General features: G+C 37.6%; 1 protein-coding gene across 1 annotated transcript in view; it reads right to left on the reverse strand.

The window, feature by feature from the left end:
- Positions 1-2265: 2265 nt before the first annotated feature.
- Positions 2266-21753, reverse strand: part of RPRD1A (regulation of nuclear pre-mRNA domain containing 1A) — a 43569-nt gene continuing 24081 nt past the window's right edge. Inside the window, exon 7 of the mRNA XM_071553598.1 lies at positions 2266-6843. Within this exon, the coding sequence (XP_071409699.1) occupies positions 6694-6843 (150 nt within the window). The 3' untranslated portion in view covers positions 2266-6693. The remainder of the gene's footprint in view (positions 6844-21753) is intronic.

Below are 21753 nucleotides of genomic sequence, written 5' to 3' on the forward strand. Positions count from 1 at the left end.
TGCTATTTGTTAACAGAGACAAGAGTCTGGTCATGCTCCAAACATCTTTTTTTCTTTGGAATTACCAGAGTTAGCAGATACGTCCAGATGTGTTGTTAAAAGGAATCATTATTGTGAGCTGTGAGACTTTATTCTGGGGAAAAAAGGTCATTTGGTATGTGCCTTTCCTTGTTTTACAAGTGTGCTTCAAAATGCTGGGTAGAAATGATCTCTAGTGCTTTTATGTTATTCTAAGACTTTAATACAGTCTTCTCTTACTGCACTTTCACAGAATCAGTGAAATGTATTGAAAAACATACAGACACATATATATGTATATACATAATTCTAAAAATAACATATAGGTGTATACATACACATCAAATGTATATATGTATGCATGTATTACACACATAGGGGCAATCCCATGGCATAAAGGAGAGCACTCTGGACTCTGAATCCCAATGACCTGAGTTCGAGTCTCAGTGGGGACCGTCCCCTATCAGCGGATTGTCAAAGTCCATTGATACAGTGGGTAGAGGATCCAGTCTCTAGGAGCAGGGCTCAAAAAGCAGGGATATAAGCTCCCGAGAATCAAGCCCCTTAGAAGCTTGGGATGGCTCCTCCCACTCCTGGCCCGGTGGCAGCCCCTCGAAGGAAGAAGGTCCACACAGGTCAGGAGTCAACGCAGAGAAGTAAGTTTATTGGAACGCACCGGCTTATAAAGGGTGGCATGGGACTTTCTAGAACTTGGGCAGAGAAATGTGAGGAGATGGGGAGGGGCAATGCACCTCATTGGGTGGTACCTAAATTAGGAGGAGGGGTGAAGGAGGAGCAGAGAGTGAACCAATGGGAGGACGGGATTCAAACATGACCAAATAGGGAAAGTGGTGCAGTGCAGCAAACGGGGGCCAATCAGGAGCAAGTTGGCGGGAAACTGCCCTAAGGGTTTGTGGGAAGAAGAAACTTGGATAGGGATGACTAAGGGAAAATGAATAGGGTAGACATATTGGGTATAGAATCATTCAAACTGGGGAAACATCAATGTAGCTCCTGACACCATCATAGTTCTTGTTCAACTGCTGCGAAGTTTCTCCATTAAGAAATGTAGGGTCTTGAACCTCTGTGTTCTCGTCAACCCATCTTTTATAGTAGCGTTGCCACTTGATAAACTCCTCATCTCTCTGCTGTCCTCCAACAGTCCCCCTGGCAGTTCAAAGCCTCCCTGCCATCCGATCCCGTCAGATCTCGGATCCTCAGCAGGGTCAGCCCTGGTTAGTACCGGGTGCTGTGACAGTCCCGAGGACTTCACTGTCACTGTCCAAGCTCGCTCGGCCGTGGCAAACGGACTTAAATGGTGTGGTCAGTTCTGCGCACGCTGTGCCTCACCTAAGAAATCCACTGAGCAGGCTGGAAGGGCACACCTAGGCGGGGAAAGCCCTTCCCAAATCTTCATTCGCAAAGCCTGGCCATACATACATTACACACATGGATGCATCTCATGCTCCCTTCCTTTCAGAATACATTACATTCCTGTACTTAATGAAATACTGAAGATCATCTGTTGGCTGCAATGGACCATTGCTGAGCCTCCTCACCAAACCTCTGCCAGGCCTTGTTACTGGATTGTGTTTGAAGAGCTAGAAGAACAACTCCAGAAAGAAAACACCCTCACTGATTTCAGTGAGGGCAGAATTTCACCCACACTTTTTAAAGCAAGACTCTGTTAAGTGTACAGCCCTGCATATATTTACTTACAGACTGGGAATTATTTTCCAGCTCATACAAATTCTACTTATGCAATGGTAGGTGTATCACTGGCAGTAGTAGCGTCATACCATATCGGAAATGTTACTGTGTTTTACTGTTACTAGCTTAACTAAAGCATGTTTTATTTTGAAACATCAGTTTGAGCCACTTTCCCATTCTTTGAGTACTGGCAATGTCAAGCTAACATATTTCAACTGGTTCCCTCATACCCATCCCCACCTCCAAAGAAAGGCAAATTTTGGCCAAACTAGATGGTATATGAACAGTATTTCTTTTAAGAATTTAGAGTTCTAAAGCTAGGACCTCAGACCCTTTAATGCACTGCTTCCTCACTGAAAATTGTCACCCAAAATACAAATACAGAGAGTAATAAACCTTGAAATTAGTATAAACTGTTTCCCCAGCATTATCATTACGAGATCTTGTTTGACTCCTAAGTATAGGGAGCATTTACATGAAAGATGTTTCCCACCACAAGACTGAGTAGGCAAGCAATAAACAGTAATTTCAAGGATGTTTTTACAACAATGTTTTATTAAATATGAAAGAGTGTACATACAGGTGTGTTATTCTGAGGACATAAATTACACAAGGATTACAGGTTCTGTCAAAAAAGCACAATAATGAAACATCTTTACATTTCAAACTTTTCTTGTTAGCTTTTAACAAATGAATCTATTTCTGTTGCAAACAAGTAACGAGTGCTATTGAACTTCTGCAAATTCCCACAAAAACATCATGCTTAGTAGGATAATTTAAATATTGTAAATATGAATTCAGAATTAAGATTCCTAAATAACACGATGGGAGAGATTTACTACTTAATCAAGATAAATGACACACTGAAATAGTAGCCAAGACAAAACTGGTCATTCATTAAAAAAAAATTCCACTTCAGACACTACATTTGGGTCTGCTTTCTTTACTCACAGGAACAGTCACTGTGATTGGATGCATGAGGAATGAGTAGAACTGGCCCTAAATATTATAGAAGTAGCCATCAATTTTAGATGTGCTGGTTTTCACTGATTTTCCCACTGAAAAAACCACACCCCCAGATATATTTGCTTACATTTCAAAGGGCTGACAACCAGCTCTTCTGTAGAGGGCCAGTCAAGCCTGTGTATGATTTCCATGTTTTTCATGGTCGTCTGCACAGCTGGCATCCTATGTATGTATTTTGGGTCATCATTGAAGTACCAGACTGCATCACCACTGACTTGTGAGAGCAGCATTAGTCCGTGGAAGTCTTAACACACTGTCTTTTTAGACTTCAGGTAAACAGGAATGTAGTTTTGTCATAATGAAAGCTCTCAGTTTGACACTCAGAAGACTACTGAGATAAAATACATGATAAGCATGTAGTTTGGGTTGTGTTGCTAGGGATTAACAGAGGTGTTTTAATATACTAATACAAACATTAACAGAGTGAATCAGACAAGCTAATATTACTGCAGGCTGTAGTTTAATTTCCAAAAGAAGTAATGAAACACAATTTCTAAGAATGGTAATTTTTGTAACTAAAGACTTCACATATATTTTTAAAACCACAGAATTGGGGTAATATTCCTGGTATCTTTCAAAACATTCTGCAAAAAACACAGCTTGAGCCTGCAAACACTAGAATATACAAACAGTCCCAGTGACCTCCAAGATAAGCATTCTCATATGGCAAAGTGCTGCAGGAATCTCTTTGCTTTTATCGGAGAATGCTCAATAAAAGTGCAATATAGTGAGGCAAATAATATAATTATTAAACTTTTATTATTAGATGAAAAATGTTCAGATATTTTATAACTGTGCCTTTTTTGGGGTGGGCATTCTGGTCTGCGTTGAGTCAGACCACGTTAGAAGAGGCAGATGGGGTGTCCCCACACATTTTCTTTCCCAGGTGGCAACACCCCAAAGCAGTTCTATTGTGCAATCCACTTGCAGCTAAAACATTGTCCTGCCCAGTTTCACAGTTATTTCTGTGTGGTCTAGAGTTGACATCTGGTTTGCTTTATACTCCTTTTCAGCTCCTAGGCACCCTACCCTTCCCCACCCAGCCTCTTTTCTTCCTGAGATGTCAGAAGTATGTACATTAAGCTCTGGAACCTGAGAATTTGGAGGTATTTTTTGACATTACAGGGCTGCATTTGTATCGTACCATGTTATCTCCTGCTATACTATTATAGTCACAATATAAATCTTCTAACTACTTGATACCTGATGCCTTTCCCATATAAATAAAAAAACCCAATGTACCATCCAGCCACTTAAATACAACACTTGTTGTAAGCGTGACCTTTGCCTTCAACAAGTCCTCTTTCCCAAGCAAATATTGAGGGATCATTTCCAAAACCCCAGCTATGAAAACTCCTTGAAGGAAACAATTTCACAGTAAAATGAAGAAAAATATATCCAGAAAATAACACTCTCTTAAAATTAAAACTTATATACATCAAGAAGAAGTTGAGGTTTTTTCCTCATTTTTTACTCAATTCTACATGATCAGTAGACAAGCAATGTTACCAGAAAGAGTTATTAACAGGAAAAACAAATCTAGTGAAGTAAGTGTTATGTCTTTTTTAAAACCCTCGAGAGATCAAGAAAATTAGTCATACAACTTTATCAATATAATTATTTTCAATTAAGGCAGCAAAAGACTGTTTAAACAGTTCCTTATGATTTTGAGTATCCAAGACAGATCCTTCAATGCAGTCTAACAAGCCATGTCACTGCACTTATAATCACCTCTGGGTACAAATTAAGTTTTCCATGGATGGGATTCAACTGTGAACTCACTATTTATCCGTGCTTTATGATTTGTTTTATAATTCTTACAAGCTAATTTAATGTTTACTACAAATTTGGTGCTATTCTTTAGCAAGACTGAGCTTTAACTGCAGCTGTAATGCACATACATGTGCATAAGGACTTACGAGCTGAGTTTAACATACTAGAACGGAAATATTTAAAACATTAAAATCGTATCAGAATATATTCTTATCAAGAATCTACACTGAAAACATGCCAATACATGTTATTTAATTTTGCATATTAGGTTTAAACTAAAGAAACACTCCTCTGAAATCATTTTAGTTAGGTCTTTTTTATTATGGACTGGAAAATTGGCACTCAGAATAAATCTTTGAACAGCGAGTTTGCTCTGATAAGCTTTTCTTAGTACTCCTATCTGTCAGAATATTTGAGGAAATCAGTATTCTACATTGCATGGTATGGAATTCTATGCCAACAGCTTGTATTTTTATCTTTTGAAGCTTTTTTCCTACTTAACTGAGGTCTAATTCACAGCAGTTTCCATGAGAAAAGATAACTGGACTGAGATGCTTATGTCCAAATGTTCTCCATTCACATCTAACAAGTACTCTAGATATTAGCCTTGCAGAATTCAATAACAAGTGGCAGATCACTATCTTTAATAATTTCACTCCAGAACTATTTTGATCTGTTGTTTTTGAAAAGAAAAAATAGTTTTTTGTAAAAAAATTTGCTTTCATGTGAGAAGTATTGAAACTGTAAACTGTGAAGTTAACTGATGCAAAACATCTGACAAGTGCAAAACCATGAACAAAATGCAATCATTAAATACTCCTATGATATATTCAACTGAAACACTTGCAGCCCCGATTTTTAAGGTCACCTAAATGCCAAAGGTACAGGAAGGCATTTTTAAAATCACTCCTCAACAATTACATGCCTTATTCTGATTGACTGAAAAGCCTAAACTTTCTGGCAATCTGCTGGATGTCTGTCTGTATCTTTCAGTTTTTAAGGGAACTTAAAAGCTCATGCGTAGTCCAGTAACAGGGATTCACCCCAAATTCAGCTGTTCATAGACATACCACATTTGTGCCATGCAGAGGAGTCCTTTAACTTTGGCAACAATTTTCCACTGTTTGACTTACACACAGGTCTGAACTGTCTCCTCCTATTGTTTGAGAAAGAGATGATCAAGCTCTAGAAACACTTGCTGGGGCAGGTCAAGGTGGGGAGCTGGTGGCCCATGCTGGTCTCCAGGGTTTCTTGGTGCAAGAGGATGTACAGCATGGCTGTATCATCATCGTGTTTCATGTAGGGATGGTACAGTGTCGCCACACTTTAATAATGGGCATTTAGCTATTGAGACAGTTTAGAGAATGACCTTTGAATTTAATTAAAGCTGTAAAATTGCTTCACATTTCTGGGATTAACCTTTTTAGATGGAGATAGATGTTCCAGAAAGAGATTAGAGTACAAATGAATGGTCCCTCAATTTAGAAACTAAGCATCTGTAAAAAGTTACATTTTTGAAACATAATTAAACTGGTCAATTATATAGTTTCTACACAGTGACTTTTAAATGATACAAAAATATTGCATTTTGAGTCATTTAAAGATCTGCTCAGTGTTATATGATTTATGTTTTCCAACAGAAAATTGATTATCATTTACCTCAATAAACCTACTTGTTTTGGGAGTAGGTAATTTAAATGTAATGGACAGTAAGATCACTTTTAACTTTGCATTAAATTGCATTGACCTTCTTGCAAACATAAGCCTGTGATTTCCACATTTCACTCCCTCATTAGCAACGGAAATGTCTCAAGTTAGAATTATGTTTTGATTATATGCTGATCTACATTAAATATAAGGTACATAAGAAAAATCTTAGCATGTTTTTTACAGGGCACCCAACTAAAATCTTTACAAAAGATAAGATAATTATTTATTCTTCAGTGTAACAGACACACATGCCACTTTTATAAATGTACCCTTATGTCCACTCGCCAATAAAATAGTAGACAAATCAACTTTTTAAACCATTTTTTATAAATTATTGAAGTATTTTTACTGACACTCTCCAACAATATACAAAAATAATACTACAAGAGTACTAATCGGTCTGGCCTACTCCTCATTTCACAGAAAAGCAGAGGTTATGGAAGGGTGTTCTAGTAATCACTCATCACTGTAGATGTCTCCTGCAAACGGTAGGTGTACATGGCTGCCTGTAACGTTGGGGAGCCGAGAGAGATCAGGCAGGTTCTGGATCCTTGACCTGAGTTCTTTCCGTACCTGGGACACTCTGGCCAACTTGCGTTTGTACTCCTGTAACACAGAAGAATTCAATATGAGGGTCTTTTCCTAATACCATCCCTACTCCTTACTACACTTGAGGTTTTACAAATTAATTATTCCTTCTGCAAGTCAGATAAACAGCCTTTAACAGGTGAGAAGCCTGAGAACTGGGTATTTTGGAGACAGAGGCATCAGCTCTAGCATATTCTCAGCAACTGACTACAAAAGCATAGCCATGGGATTATTTTGCTTTGAATTCTAAGTACATAAATGCTAAACAAGGAAGACAATCCCAGTTAATGCAACTGCAGACTTTTTTCCATGTAACTAGTAAAATGGAATTATTCTTAAAACTTTATTATGGATAGTTGATACACATACTCTATTATCACTCTCAGACTACGGGAGTATAAACTTAACTCATGTCATAGAAGTTACTTTCATCTCATACTGATGAAACAATAAAAAACAACCAACTACCCCCCAACCAGGCTTGTTGATAAGCCCCACCAAGCTGAACAAGTTTGTATTAACTTTTATAATAAAAAAACATATTTCGTCAGTGCATTTATGGATTTAACCCTGAGTTTTGAGGAACTTTTTGACTTGGGAGTTTAGGATTTCACACTGTGTTGGAATATGACTTGTACTCAATACATTTAATGATCATGAGGCACTTTTCTTTTGAAAACAACATTATGCAAGATAAAGCATTTAACATTGTAAATCAGTGCACTGGAATGTAGTTAGTGCTCACCTATCAAGAACATGAGATATAATGGAGAAGAATACCAGTTTGTATAAAATGTAAACAGCTATTCCACAACATAGGAAGATTAAGGTATAATTCACAGAAATATTTAAACTTCAAATACTTGGAAACTTTGGAAAACAGAAGAAACTAAGCATTAGCAGGCAAAGTGGTGTTCATGGAAAAATACCACAATTCACAACACATTAACGCAGATGTGTTCTAGTGTGGCTGAGGGCTTTGCTGCAGCCTGGGAATGGCTGGAAATAACAATGAATAGTTAACCTACAGCTTGGATAATAAACCCATGGATAACCACACTCTCATGATTATAAACACTTCTAAGTAATAGTGGGGGGAATAAAATCTACATCATCCCCCAACAGTGCCAAAACACTTCAAAGTTTCAGCAAGTATAAAAACACTATGCAAATATCTACAAAAGATGACAGTCATGCTGTTTATTTACAAGGTCTGAACATAATTTAAAACTGTTACTATACTGTTAGTAGCATGGACTAGTAAGGAAGGACAACGAAAAGACCTTGTGGTAGTAGAACTCAACAGTGTAGTAAAAGTTACAGTCCTGAAGGATGATAAAGTTTATTGGACAAGGTCCAACACACACTAAAAAATTTGCAATTACTAGCAGCAGCATGACCTTCTTACCAAGGGCAGTAAGAGAGCCACAAGATACCTTAAGTTCTTAACAAGAAGGCAACGCAGAGCTAAAAAAACCTCTAAATCTTCAGAGAGAAAGAGAGGAAAAAAGTATCCCTGAATTAGGATCATCCATTCTTTGGTATCATTTATATTTCAAAATCAAGTATTACGTACAGTTCAGAGTCTTACGAGACACTGAACACAGTGAAAATACTACAGATACCCAGTCGGTGGAACTGTAAACCCCTGGTAACAGCACACAGGGTAAAGCAGCATTCCTTTTATGATACAGATGACCAAAGAAGTCTTACCACTGCGAGTCCCTTGATCCTGGGAAAACCATCACTTGCTCGCACTTGCCCAAAACATTCTCTCCAGTACAAAAGGACACAGCTGAGGAAATGAAGGTCTGTATCCTGATACTGTATCCTTACAGTAATGCCAAAGGTCACAAATACTTTACTGTTTCATATCTAATATTACAGAAGCATTCAGAGGCCTTAGTGAGGTGAGTCTGTGCAAGATGCATCGTCTTTTACCATCATGTAAAAAGCTTGTAACAGGCTACTTCTTGCCCTTTTCACTATGCATTTTAGCCCAGGTTGCAGAGATACACTCCTGACTATTATTTTAGGGATTTTCATGTCAGAGGAAAACACAGGTTCCATTGCTTAGTAAAACAACCAGTTTAGCAATATACAGAATTTTAGTCAATTAATACACTCAAAAGGCCTAAAATTCATAAAATATATTAACTATAAAATCTCTCTGGCAGTTAATTCTTGTAAATGGCTGAATCCTGTCCAAGTTTACTCTGTGTCATTGAAGAATGTGAAACAACAAAGCAGTATCCCTTCATAAGCTCAAAGCTGATGCTAGTCAAATATGCACAATCACTAATGACAGACTTAGCAGCTACATTCTCCAAAGACTTTACTCCAAAACCTGAAATATGCCTCATATTAGACTGTCAGTTGCTTGACTCCCTTAAGATTCCCTTTAGCTGATAATGAATCATTTCCATAACAACATCACTTTTCTGACACCCAGCATTTTCCATATAAATTTTGCCTGGCCCTTGTTGCCTAGTGACTATCAGCCTGATCAGTATTACTGACAGTAGGTTCCTTTTTCTCACTAGGGAAAATGTTCTCATAAATTCAGTCTCCCATATAACACAGTCATCTTCCTCTCGCCAAAAGCTCTGGTGTAAGGAACCCTTTTGGGAGTCAAAACGTGTTTCTTGTGCTTTCTCAGAAACAGAGAACCCTGAAAAAGTTTGTTTTAAGCTTTTACTGTAAAACTACAGTATATAAAAAAATAGATAAGGTTTTGTAGCTGATCATATTATTGATGCAGTTTAAGGCACAGAATGCAATTTTAATCCAATTTTGGTAATCCAAAGCATATGTGAGATCTAACTGCAGGTTAGATGTTCATAGCAATCCTCCCCCCAAGAAGAAAAATTATTCACCTTATCCAGAGCACTTCATTTCCCATGACACTCCTGAAACCATTCTAGAAATCACTGGGAATGTCCAGTTTTTAAGCCCACTATGCAAGTGCAAAAATTGGTTGATTTTCAAGTGTTTTCAGCAGTTTTGAGGTACTTCCAATATGGCTGCTTATCACAGTTTGTTTCTATTTAAAATCACTCAACACTTCTGAAAGGGTTTGCTTGTATAATTTTAAGGCTGCTACGATAGTTCTGGAATTACCTAAGTAGTTCTGGACTGTTGGAGTACAAGTATCAACTACTCATTACCAACAATACTCCTTATATATATGGGCTTTATTGTTTTATCATAATAGCATGCACATGTACCTACAACCTTCTTCCTCAGTGTGTGTGTTGAAAATGTGACAATTAAAGCAGAGGCACAGGAATGGGGATACCTTGGCATTATTTCTGATATCCTTGCTCCATTAGAAATGCTGTACACTATACAATCAAGTAACAATTTAACCATATTTTAGACACTTTTAACTGTGGAAATCCTCATGGAGAATTTCCATTTCATTTTCATTATGCTGATTTTTAAGACATACTTCCAATTACCCCTGTGTAAATGAGGCAAGATTCAAGCTATTTACTTCAAACAGTCAAGGACAGGCAGAAGTATGCTGCTTTCTTTTGTTACACTGAGAATAATTTGCATTCTTTCCTACCTATGGAGAATGTTACTCTTGGGATATATGAGCAACCTGATATATGGAATTCAAGTTTCTTTGATTTCACCAGTGGCTTAAGATAACGCTACTTTCAAGCAATAATGTTTTGTACTTGCAGTCATAAAAACAGGTTTATGAGATAATTAGAAGAACTTATTTCGCTCACTAGAATCCTACTGATTACTACAGTTTTCATTACCTGACAGTGTAGAATATGGGTATTTTGTGAAAGCAATGCTAACAACATATGGATTCAGCATCGAGATTAATCGTAATTCTCTATCAAATAAGCACCAGGAAAAAAAAGATAAATAATTTTGGTTAGACACTACAGATAATAAAAAGGTGGGCAGGCTAAACTGGCCATGTACTGAAGAGAGTATTTTGCCTTCTAACTAAAACAGATCTTAATATAAAGTTTTGCAATTACCATAGGAAGGTGGTAGAGATAAAGCAACTTGAAACTTCATGGATATGCTTTCCCTTTACAATGTTGGTATTACTTTGAACCCTCATCTGATCACAGAGGCTATGGCATGCAACAAAATACTGTGTGGTAGGAAATGTATAGCAAAGTGAGAATAAAAGGTTTGCAGAAAAGACTAATATGTAGTCTGCAGTCCTGTTAGCTACACAGAGAAAGTTAATGTGAAAATCAATATTTTCAACACAGAAAAGCAAACCTCAAAAGACTTAAAGGGGCTTTAACGTGTTGAGGGCATGTGTGTATATCAGCATCCATGGCTTGCATGTACACCCTATTTACAACTGTGATCTTTGACTTTGTAAATCTGTTCCAGCCTTCTAGTTTCAGGTGCAGATGTCAGAGCTGCATCACAGAGGAAAGGGTTCTCACATGCTGTGTGCAACAGTGGAGAGATCACTACAAATTTTCAAAGGTTCAGAAGACAGCAAATGTCATATGATAGCCTCATATCTAGATTTTGAAGTTCAGAATCACAGTAATTGTTTATAGACTCCACATTGCCAAAATCAAATGGCTCACCCAGTCTGGGTATTTTTCTGCAAGGAAGACTGACATCTAGACTTAAAGGAGCCAGAAAAATCTATCACCCTGGAAAACAGATGAGCAGGGTGAAATTTTGTTCTGCCCTAAAAAGTTTGGCACAGCTCACATTCTTCAGCAGTATGATTAAAAGCTCAATCTATTTCCCAGTGTTAAGGATAAACAAAGCCCTGAAATACCTTTCATTTAAGACACTGAACTGAGTTTGAACACACCTATATGCTTCACACACAACGTTGAAAAACCTAGGACAGCTTAGGAAAGGACTGACTTGTCTAACCTTCCACTGCACATTGCCTATTTCCTAGAAAACAGATTATTGGAAGAAAACTTCAACTTTTCAGAATGTTAGCATCTGACTATTTTCTAGTCTTGTCACATTTAGAACTAAATAAATAGCATTGAAGCAATGAGCAAACCTACCTTGCAACTGCTTTGTTTATTCCTTTGTGCTACACATTGCACCCCACATTACATACTGCACCCAATACTCTTTGTGTAGATTCATGTTTTTCTAATGGCATGGTCACCATTACAAAACAGTATTTATGCTTCAGAAGCATTCTCTTAGCTGACAGATCAAAATGAAATGCATCCTCTAATTCTGGGTACTCCATTTTTTTAGTACTTAAAATTACCAAGAACTTAACACTTCAAACCCAATATTGTAAAATAAGTTGAAGTATTAGAGACTCCTGAGCTTGTCAGCAAATGAAGTAACAGGAAGCAATGAACTCAGAAGTGTGAAACATCTGAGGAAAGCTTGATGAAGTGTCTACCATCAACTGCTATGCTGTGGTACAGACTGGAATACACTGCAGATCTTCAAATCACAGATTTCTGAGTGGAGCAGTAGTAAATAGGAATAAAGCATTTTATCAGGACATTTCCCATCTGAAGAGTGATTATCAGAAATGCAAAGTCACAAACTTCTCTTTCCATTCCTTCAATATGCAATTTCTCTGTCCATCTCCTTCCAGTCTAAAATTGCATCTCAAATCTCATTCACTGCACTCTTGACTCCTTGTCTCCATCTCCATTCCTCAAACACTGTTGCTAGAACACACCTTTGTACAGCAAGAATGTTTAATGCCTCTCAGACTCCTACTATGCCTGCATTCACAACTGGTTTTTGCCTGCCTCTTTTTATTTCCATCTCTTCTGTTTCCGTATCTAAATTTCTCCCTCTCCAATCCTGGTTTGCACTTATAATTCTGTCTATAGTTTTGTATCAGTTACACCTGCTTCTCCCCAGTCCCATACTTGGCCTGTCCCTATTCTCTGCCTTTATAATGTCTTCATCAGATGTCTCTATCACCTCATACCAGTTTTTGCTTCCATTCTCTAAGTCCAAATGAATTTCAGTTTCTCCCACTTCAATCCTACATGATGTTACACTTTTCTGACTGGTCACTTCTTTCTCAGCCAGCTGATCTCTTCATCCATTCTGTACTGTAATATCTCCTCATGGATCCTTTCTTATCTGCAAAGTCTCTCGTGCCAAGTTCCATGTGAATTTGTCCAAATTTTGCATTCAAACCCATCAGCTTCCAACTTTCCATTGCTTAGACTCACAGGAGCCATGGACAACCCACCCATGGAAGAAGTTCTCTGCTCTAACATCATAGAGAGGAAATGGCCCACAGTCTGCCTAGAGAACAACTGTACACAGTTGCAATTGCAGAAGTCTTCTTTAGCCCAAGCTGGAAAACGTTCTGGCACAGAAGCTCTTCATAGAAGTTAGCAGTGTTTTAAGAAATCTCTGATGAGCACATTTAAAGTATGATTTTTCTAAAACCTTTCAATTTCATTAAATTCAGGTTGATTTTACCTAGTATATCAAAATGCACATCCCCTCAGAAAGAAGTTTTCCCCCCATTCTGTAATAGTTTGAGAAAGAACATGAATTATTGATCTCAAAGAAAAGGTCATTTTTATCACAAACTTGTCCTTAGCTTTATTATTGAGGATTGTGGCATTGTTGGCCAAGAGTTGCTCAATGTTTGGGAAAGTTGAAGAAAAGAAAACAGGGACTTACAAGCCTTCAGGAAGGTGGTTGAGTCACCATCCCTGAAGGTGTTTAAGAGGTGTCTGGATCTGGTGTTGGACGATATGGTTTAGTGGTTTAGGCATTACAGCGACAGTGCTGGCTGGACGGTTAGACTGGATGATCTTGAACATCTCTTCCAACCTTGATGATTCTATGATTAAGCTTAATTAGCAGAAGTATTACTACTTACTTAGTTTATATTTATCTCCACTCAATCATAAAAGGTCCAGGGTGATGAAGATTAATGTATAAAATAAACTACTATATAAATACTTGATTTAATTAGACAATCTCTATGGGAAATTGATTTAATTTAAAGCATTCTGGGATGGCAGATATGAGCAGCAGCTCAAGTGAAAGATGCCTTATTGAGGTTATATTTGTTCTCCTTGTGGTTTATTATCTGATACAGCATTTTTATCCGATTGAAAATTTAGCCAATATAATAAAGCTACACACTTCCAAGAGATGCCTAAAGTCTACTGTATCCTCCAGTTTCAAACCTTGGCTGAAAGAATGAAGGTTTGGAGAACTTTTGATGAGAAGCAATCAAGTACTTCAGAACAATTTTGAGCAATTGTGCTCCAATACTCCAGGTGATACTCTATACAGACACAGAAGGAATAAAGCAGAACAGTTTTGAAAATAATAAAAAAATTAAATGGCTTGAGGCTTATAGATAGCTTCTTAGTTTCAACCATTCACAAAGATTCTAAAGGAAATCTAAATTAAAGGATATCAGGTTTTAATTTTAAAGGAATCCAGGAATGAAAAATTCTGATGGTCTAAAAGAAAAACATGCCTTTAGAAACACATTTAAAAACAGTTGGGTAAAGTCTTTAGGCTCAAATATTTACTGTACCTAACAGCTGAACTATAAAAATTGTGTGTCAGATGCACATTCCTCTTTTCAGGCACCCCTTGCCTGTAAGTCATTACAACAGTCTCAGCTTCAACTTCAGATTCCACACATGCAACTTATCTTTCTAAATCTAATGCTCTGAGTGTTGAGCCACAAAAATGTGGAATTTGAAGTTAATTATTTAGCAGAGACAAATGGACATCCAAAAGCATGAAACTGCTGTAAAGTCAAGACTTCATGTACTTATTTTGAAGATGAAAAGTGAATCTGAGAAAGAAAGTACCGTTGAAGGTCATTAGGTAAGGATTTATCTACTGTTAGCTCTGTTACAACTGTCTCAGGTCGTTTTCTTTTGTCAGACAGATCTACATAAAGAGGTATAAAACCTAGTTTTATTGGAGCAAGGCTAAGCACTATTAGTCTAATCCAAGCAGTAGAGAACTTAAGGCAGGCTAAAGTATATACAGCTTTTGCAACTGCAGCATAGAGCCATTCACTGTTAACCTGCGAGCAAGAAAGAAAATGAGAACTGTTTGATTCGAAGTGCATTATTGACCTGAGATTGGGTGTTAGCTATATTTAGGGCAAAATAAATAAAAGCAATGCAGATAGAAGACTCCAAATTTCTGTTACAGGTGAGCTGAGACTATTGACCTTGTTCATTTAAAAAATAAGTGCATGTCTATCTGCACAAAAGTGATCTTGGACATGTTGAATAAGCTCTTCCAACTCTATTTCTTTTAGTTATTCATATTTGTCTTTTGCTTTCCAAATTACTCTTCTCCAACTTGAAGAAAGGGCTGTGAAGGACATCCACATCAACCCAAAAAAGCCTTACCTGAAGAGCATGTAGCTATTTCTTAGAGATTTTTAAAGAACAGTTCTCAAAATAAGCCAAGAAATGCTGTGAGACATCCAATATGTATACACTCTAATGAATTTTATCAGCTAGACAGTTTCATATTACACCTGTCAACTCATTCTCACATTTTCATTAAGTAGGTTGAAACATCCATTTTAGAGACATGGATTCTAAAAACGAGCATGAAGTTGCAGCTCAAAGATAAGCATTCACAAGCCTGATTTGCTAAACGGTAGTTGAAACTGCTCAGTGTCAACTAATAATTGAAACTAGAGTTTACATGGCTAATGAGAGTAATTGTCTGTGTCAGATAAATTGTTCATATGCTCTATGGTGATTTCTGTGGTTTTCTCTCATTTGGTTTGAATTAGATACTTCAAATGCAGTGTTCAGCAATGGGGATGGGAGTGTAAGAAAGGTAAAGTTGGAAAGGAGCACTACACATCAGCAGCAGATATTCTGATTTACTTGCCTTCCATATGCCCTGTGGGATTATCTCCAACGAAAATTCTACTAAGCAAACCACCACACCCCTTCTACAACCAACAAGAATCAGAATGTAAATTTTCCAACAATGCACACAGATACAAGTTCTGTCATTAAAAACAAGTGCTTACCCTCAAGCTTCAGTATTAAAATATTATGAAGAGAAAAATCTGCCTTAGCAAAGTGATAACAATAGAGAGCACAAAGCAATTACAAGAAAAATTCACAGTGTAAAAGTCTCTTATCAATCAACCAATTTCAGGCAGCAAATTTGGCACTCCACATTTTTACATTATTTACCAGCTTCCAAATTGCTCAAATAGCAGGCTTTATTTTATAATAAAAAGCACGTAAAAAAGAGGCTGTCGGGGCAGAAATCATGAATAACAAGAGAAGAAAAGTCCAGAGAGAAAGCAGACCATAGAACAAGTAAACAACACTAAAAAGAAAAAGGAAAGACATTTACAATGGCTTTCCTGAACTTTTCTCTCCCATTATGAACTATTTTGTTCCCAAAAGCTTGCAATAACCCCACTAATGCACCTCTTTCTCTGATCTACTGATGACAGGTATCAGAGGTTAGCAATCATTTCAATCCAAAACATCTTAGCTTTTTAAAGCCTGTTTCATCTATTCAAGCCACCTGTATTTCATTAAAAGGATCCTTAAAATCATTATTGTGGTTTAAACAGAAGCTCTAAGAGTACTTGTGGGGTTTTCTATTTTGTAGGTCTATGTTTCTCTCCAGTTGTGCATGAAGCAACTTTGGAAGATCAGGTCATGAGGCAAACACAGTAAGTAAGTTAAATGTTGTTAAAGTAATTTACTACTGATATTTACAAATAAATGCCTAAGTATGTAAAAAAATTCTTTTGTTCTTTCAACTTTTGTCCAATTTTTAATACATGTGTTATTTTGGAAGGGAGGGGATCACAGGGAAGAACCATTGTTTTCAAAGTAGAGTATTTCAGATATTTCTGATAAAGATTTTAATTAATGAGATTTTTGACTATTCAGTAGGCATTAATAAAATATCTAAACACAGTTACTCTTCATCAGTTTCTCTACTATATTTTCTAAACCAGTTATTTCTGTTTTCAGAGTTGAAAAAAATAGAATTACACCAAGTAATAAATCACTTCAATTCTCTTTTCTGCCATGTGCTTCTTGCATGTCAGAATGCAAGTCGCTTGGATGTATTTCCACCAACTTGGTTTCTTGTATGACAGACGCTCCAATCTTCTCCCTTATTGACACTAAATCTGCTCTCACGAACTTGATACTGCTTTAAATTTGTACCAAACGTTCTATGGAAAGCTTCAGGCTCTACTTCCATTTGTACGGGCTAAAAAAAGAACCTAAAATCTTTTAGTAAGTTGTTTCTGCTTACAATGTCTCAGGAAGGCAAGGAAGTACATGGGTTTTAGCAGATTTGATGTCCAAATTGCAAAACAACATCAGTCCCATTTCACTGGTGAGCTGCTTCAAATTCCTTGAGTAAACAAGACCTGAAGCAATTGAAACTCTTGCTGCAGAAAAGGGCTTGACACGGCGGCAAACTGAACACAAATCCATTATACACAGCTAGCAGGGCTAGTTAAAAACTTTTTCGTTAATTTGCTATCCCTACTTGAACAGTAAACCATTAAGACTGGTCTGTCCATAAGTTCATGTTTCCAGATCTCTTGTAAATGTGAAGTTTGAAAGAAAAATCAAAATAAAGTACGCTCAGCACTTCATGTCTGTGACTTCCATCCAGGGAAACAAAACCAGCAGGTGTGAACATGCAGCTGCAGTTTGGGCAAGAGCTGGATTGACTGGCTGGCACAGCAAAACCCGCCTGCCAGGACATGTTTTAATATTTCTGGTGCGATGGACATGGTCTGTGGCAGACTAGGATAGGTGTTTATGAAGAACTACCTAATACCCTCTGGGTATATGTTTCTACCCTTCTATGAGGCAGAGGGCTCAAGTACTAGGGCTGGGTGTGCCACTTTGCTGTCATTCTGCAGCGGAATCAGCACGCAAAAGGGCAACATTTCCCCCATGCAGGGGTGAGGGGAAACATGACAATAAACAGCACTAAATCCAAGATACACTTACAGTAAATGATTTAGCCATGACTTATAATACAATACAAAGACTAGCACCCAAACTTAAGATACTATCTTAAAGTGTGATTGTTCAAGTCACCATGCATTTAAAATTTTTCTAATTTTTTTTAAAGGGCAAGGCAATTTCTATACTGACACCCTGGAAATGCAATGATGCAGGAAGGATTTTTGATTTGATTTTCACATTTTATAGATTTTAGGAACACTAGCTGTAGCAAAGTAGATCTAGGGTGTTAATAATTCTAGCAGCTTGAGTTTAATGTCTTTCCATCACTCCCCTTGTCCCAGAACAGTAAGCTCAAATTCCTTTCGCGTTTAGTCTTTTTCAAGGTAGAAGGCTGAAGAATATCAAAAGAAGACATAAACACAGGGCAGAGTAACCCAGAAGTCAGAACACTGAAAGAACTCCAGAAGCTGGAAGACAAGGACTGATGAGGAGGTCTCACCGACCCCAGACTCAAATCCTGAGGGGGTGGGAAAAAGGTTGAACTTGAAATATGTAAAGTAATGACTGGATGGATCATATTATAAAAGCCATGGAAATTAAAGCCTGCCCACGCATGCGTTGATATATTCCTGGGTGAGCCTGGGCACTCGTTAAAGTCACTACCCTGTTATCTTATCTCCTACCAAAATTTGACTTGGGAGTCTTTTTTACAGACTTTTCAGGCATCAGCAAGGTAGCCAGGCACCAAAAGCTGAATGGCTTAGCAGCCCAAATATATCCCTCAGTGACTTCCAGCCAGCTCTAGCAGATGTTTGGTAGTGCAATAATACAGCAAGAGGAGCCTTTGCTGAGAGGACAAGTACCTGGTAATGGTGCAGAGAGGACACACCTGTCCACCTTTTCACAGCTGAAAATAATAAACTACAAACCCATGCTTTTGCCACTGCTCAGGGAAAGTGAGTTGCTCACAACTACATTATCAAGAAGATAACGGCAAATAAAACCAGCAAAAAAACCCTCCTCAAGTTCATTCATGTAGGGGCAGAAATCTGCAGTTGTGGGGGGAGTATTTCACTATGTTTCCAGAACAATGGAAGTTTGTAGGAGAAAGTGTATTGTGCAATATGGCAAAAGCTGTGTGACATCACATAAAAGCATGCTAGGTACCCCAAAGCTGGAAGAAAAAGCATTGGTAGTCACACATGCATATGCAAAAGTGAGGAATGTGCTTCAACAAGTCTGTATGCAGTGGCATTAAGAGAAAGCTTTTTTGCCATTAAACATTTTGAGGGATGTGTAGAACATGTGTCCTGTGGAAATTATTTCAAGGAAACTCTGAACCTCACAGCACTGTCATAATGCACAGTATCCCCTCCTCCAACAGCAGCACTGAGAGCCTGCCTGCTGACCTTCACAACAGTGTCTGTGCATGTACATTTTTCACTAGTAGCTTTATTTTTACTGGAGCTCTAATGAAATTCAGTATTTTTCAGCACCCTCCACCTACTGAAACTTGTGTGCTAGATCAGATGTAGAAAATAAATTTACTCTAAACCTCAAAACATATAATACAATTATGAGTCCTTAAATTAGAAAATATATATTTAAATGCTAAATCTTTATTCATTAAATTGGAAGATGCAATTCTGGTATTTCTGTTTAGCATTTTATAATTGAAGATCATTAAAACCTACATTAGGCATCCCAGTCTTTATTACTTTTGCTATTTTTAAGAGTAGTTTCTGTAAATCTCTTGCTCTTTCAGTTATTACCTAACTGGATGTTAGCTATCCAGACACCAGAAGACAATGAATACTTACAGATAAATCCAAACCTCAAGTTCAAGTGAGCAAGATTATTCTACAGCCCACAGAATTTACAGTCAGAAGCCTAAGAATTATTATTTGCTGGTTAACAGGAGCATGAAGTTAAAACCTACAAGCTGCTATTGAGTGTGTAGAATTCTTCTGATCATGTTGCACGAAAAGAACATTAATTTACCACTGACTTCAGTGCTGCTATCCAGCACGGCTTCAGGGGTTTGGGGCTAGGATATTTGCCAAGTTCTACATGCACATATAGAGGACATAAATGGAATAAGTGAAATGCACAAGTCAGCACAGTGATAGGAATCTTCTCTATCTTGAACTGTTAGATTTGAAAAAAATATGCTAATAATAAATTTTGTGTTTTACATATGCATCAACACAATGATTTTCAACTACCTGGCTTGAAAGCAGTTGCATGCAGTATTAGTAACACCCAATAATAAAGCAGCATCTTTCTAGGGCTCAAGGATTAGCACAAAGCATTACAGCTCTACTGGAGTGTGGGTTGGGAAAAAAGGAAGATCTTGGTGTTCCAGAAAACTGGCCTGGATTCTTCTGTCTGCCGAAAGCAGAAGACACTAATCAGCCACGAGATTTTAGAAAGAAAAAAGGTTCAAGGTGTTTCTTTCTAGAAATGCTGAGAACATGGGTACAAAACAGCTGCAGAAGAAACAGCCCATACATTTTCAGTGACATCAAGATGACTTTCACTTACAGGAGCTGCAGCAAGGAATGCATTGACAATCTGTATAAATTATAGGTGAGAAGCTAGCCAGGAAACCAAAGGAGGAGTGGTTTAAAGACTGCTTCCAAAAGGATAGCTTTGGCAAGCTACATTTCTTGCTGCTGTGTTCTAAGACAGCACTATTGTACAAGAAGAAATCCAGAAAACTATGAATTATTAATTCTTGAGAAGAATGTGTTGACTGAAAAAGCTCATGAAGGTTCCTCAAAATCAAACCAGTGTGTAGTGACTGTACTTTCTGCTTTGAGTTTGCATCTCCATCACTGCTTTATTCCACAATCTTTCAACCTGATAATAAAAAGGCTTTGTGAGATAACATTGCTGAGCAAGAATGACTGCTTTCTTCCTCAGAGAACAATATTATAAATAAGGACCTTCTACTCCCACATCTTCAGATAAGCTAAGCACAGTAATTGTGTTATAGCCAAGGGAGCAAATTAATAGGTATATATGCAGACAGAATTTAATTCTCTCTACATCATCCTGTGCCAAACAATGAGTTTCTCTACTGGAAACAGCACTCAATTCACTACACATGTGACAGCAAGCACAAGAAATGCCTGGCTTTCATGGTGGCATGCTAAATTGTTTTGTTCAAACTGTCAGTGCATACAATAGTAATTACAGTGGTACTGATTCTAGATTTAAATCATCTACAACCAAAGATTTTTTAATGTACCAGTGGTTTAAAACACAACAGCAGCAACAAAAACTGCCCCCACCAAAAAGCTTTCCTAGGGCAGAGGACAGAAAGTGGGGAAAGATGAAACCATGATCTACTCACACCCATGCAGCATCGCTCACTTACATTGGTTATTATGGAATCATCGTAGATGAGTTAGACTGAAAAGATATGGCTGGAAGCTACCCATCAAATATCAGTTTAACAAAACCCTTGATTTTCTCTGGATGCCAAATACCTCAAATATGCTGATCTTATAAAGGAGGCACCACCTTTAGCACATGGTTCACTACAGCTGATGGATGTCAACTACCTCCATCAGAAAACAAATAACTTAAGATGGGAAATTTTATTATGTTTCTAGAACAAATTTCGAATTTAATTTGGCTTCATCTTGATACTCCAAAATCTTAGGCAATGAAAAGCACCAGATTCAGCTTTCACTGTTGAGTCTGGATGTGTAGGATAGCACAGACAAGGTGGAGAGAAGCAAAGAAAAGCAAGTGCAACGTTCTCAGTGTTCTATTAGTAACTGTGGTTTGAGGAGAATGCAGAATAAGTGATCGTGCAGATAAGAAATAAAGTGATGGGTCACTACAAATAGCAAATAGGGATGTGAGGCAGAAAATTAGTGCCCTTGCAGAATTGTTCCTCCTACTCTGGTAGCTACTAGCAATCTAGAAATAAATTACATCAAAACTTTGTATATTTGAAACGTTGCTAAATGTAACACTTGGGGGAGTTACACCA

The sequence above is a fragment of the Pithys albifrons genome, chromosome 4 (assembly GCF_047495875.1).
Source record: "Pithys albifrons albifrons isolate INPA30051 chromosome 4, PitAlb_v1, whole genome shotgun sequence".
NCBI classification, from domain to species: domain Eukaryota; kingdom Metazoa; phylum Chordata; class Aves; order Passeriformes; family Thamnophilidae; genus Pithys; species Pithys albifrons.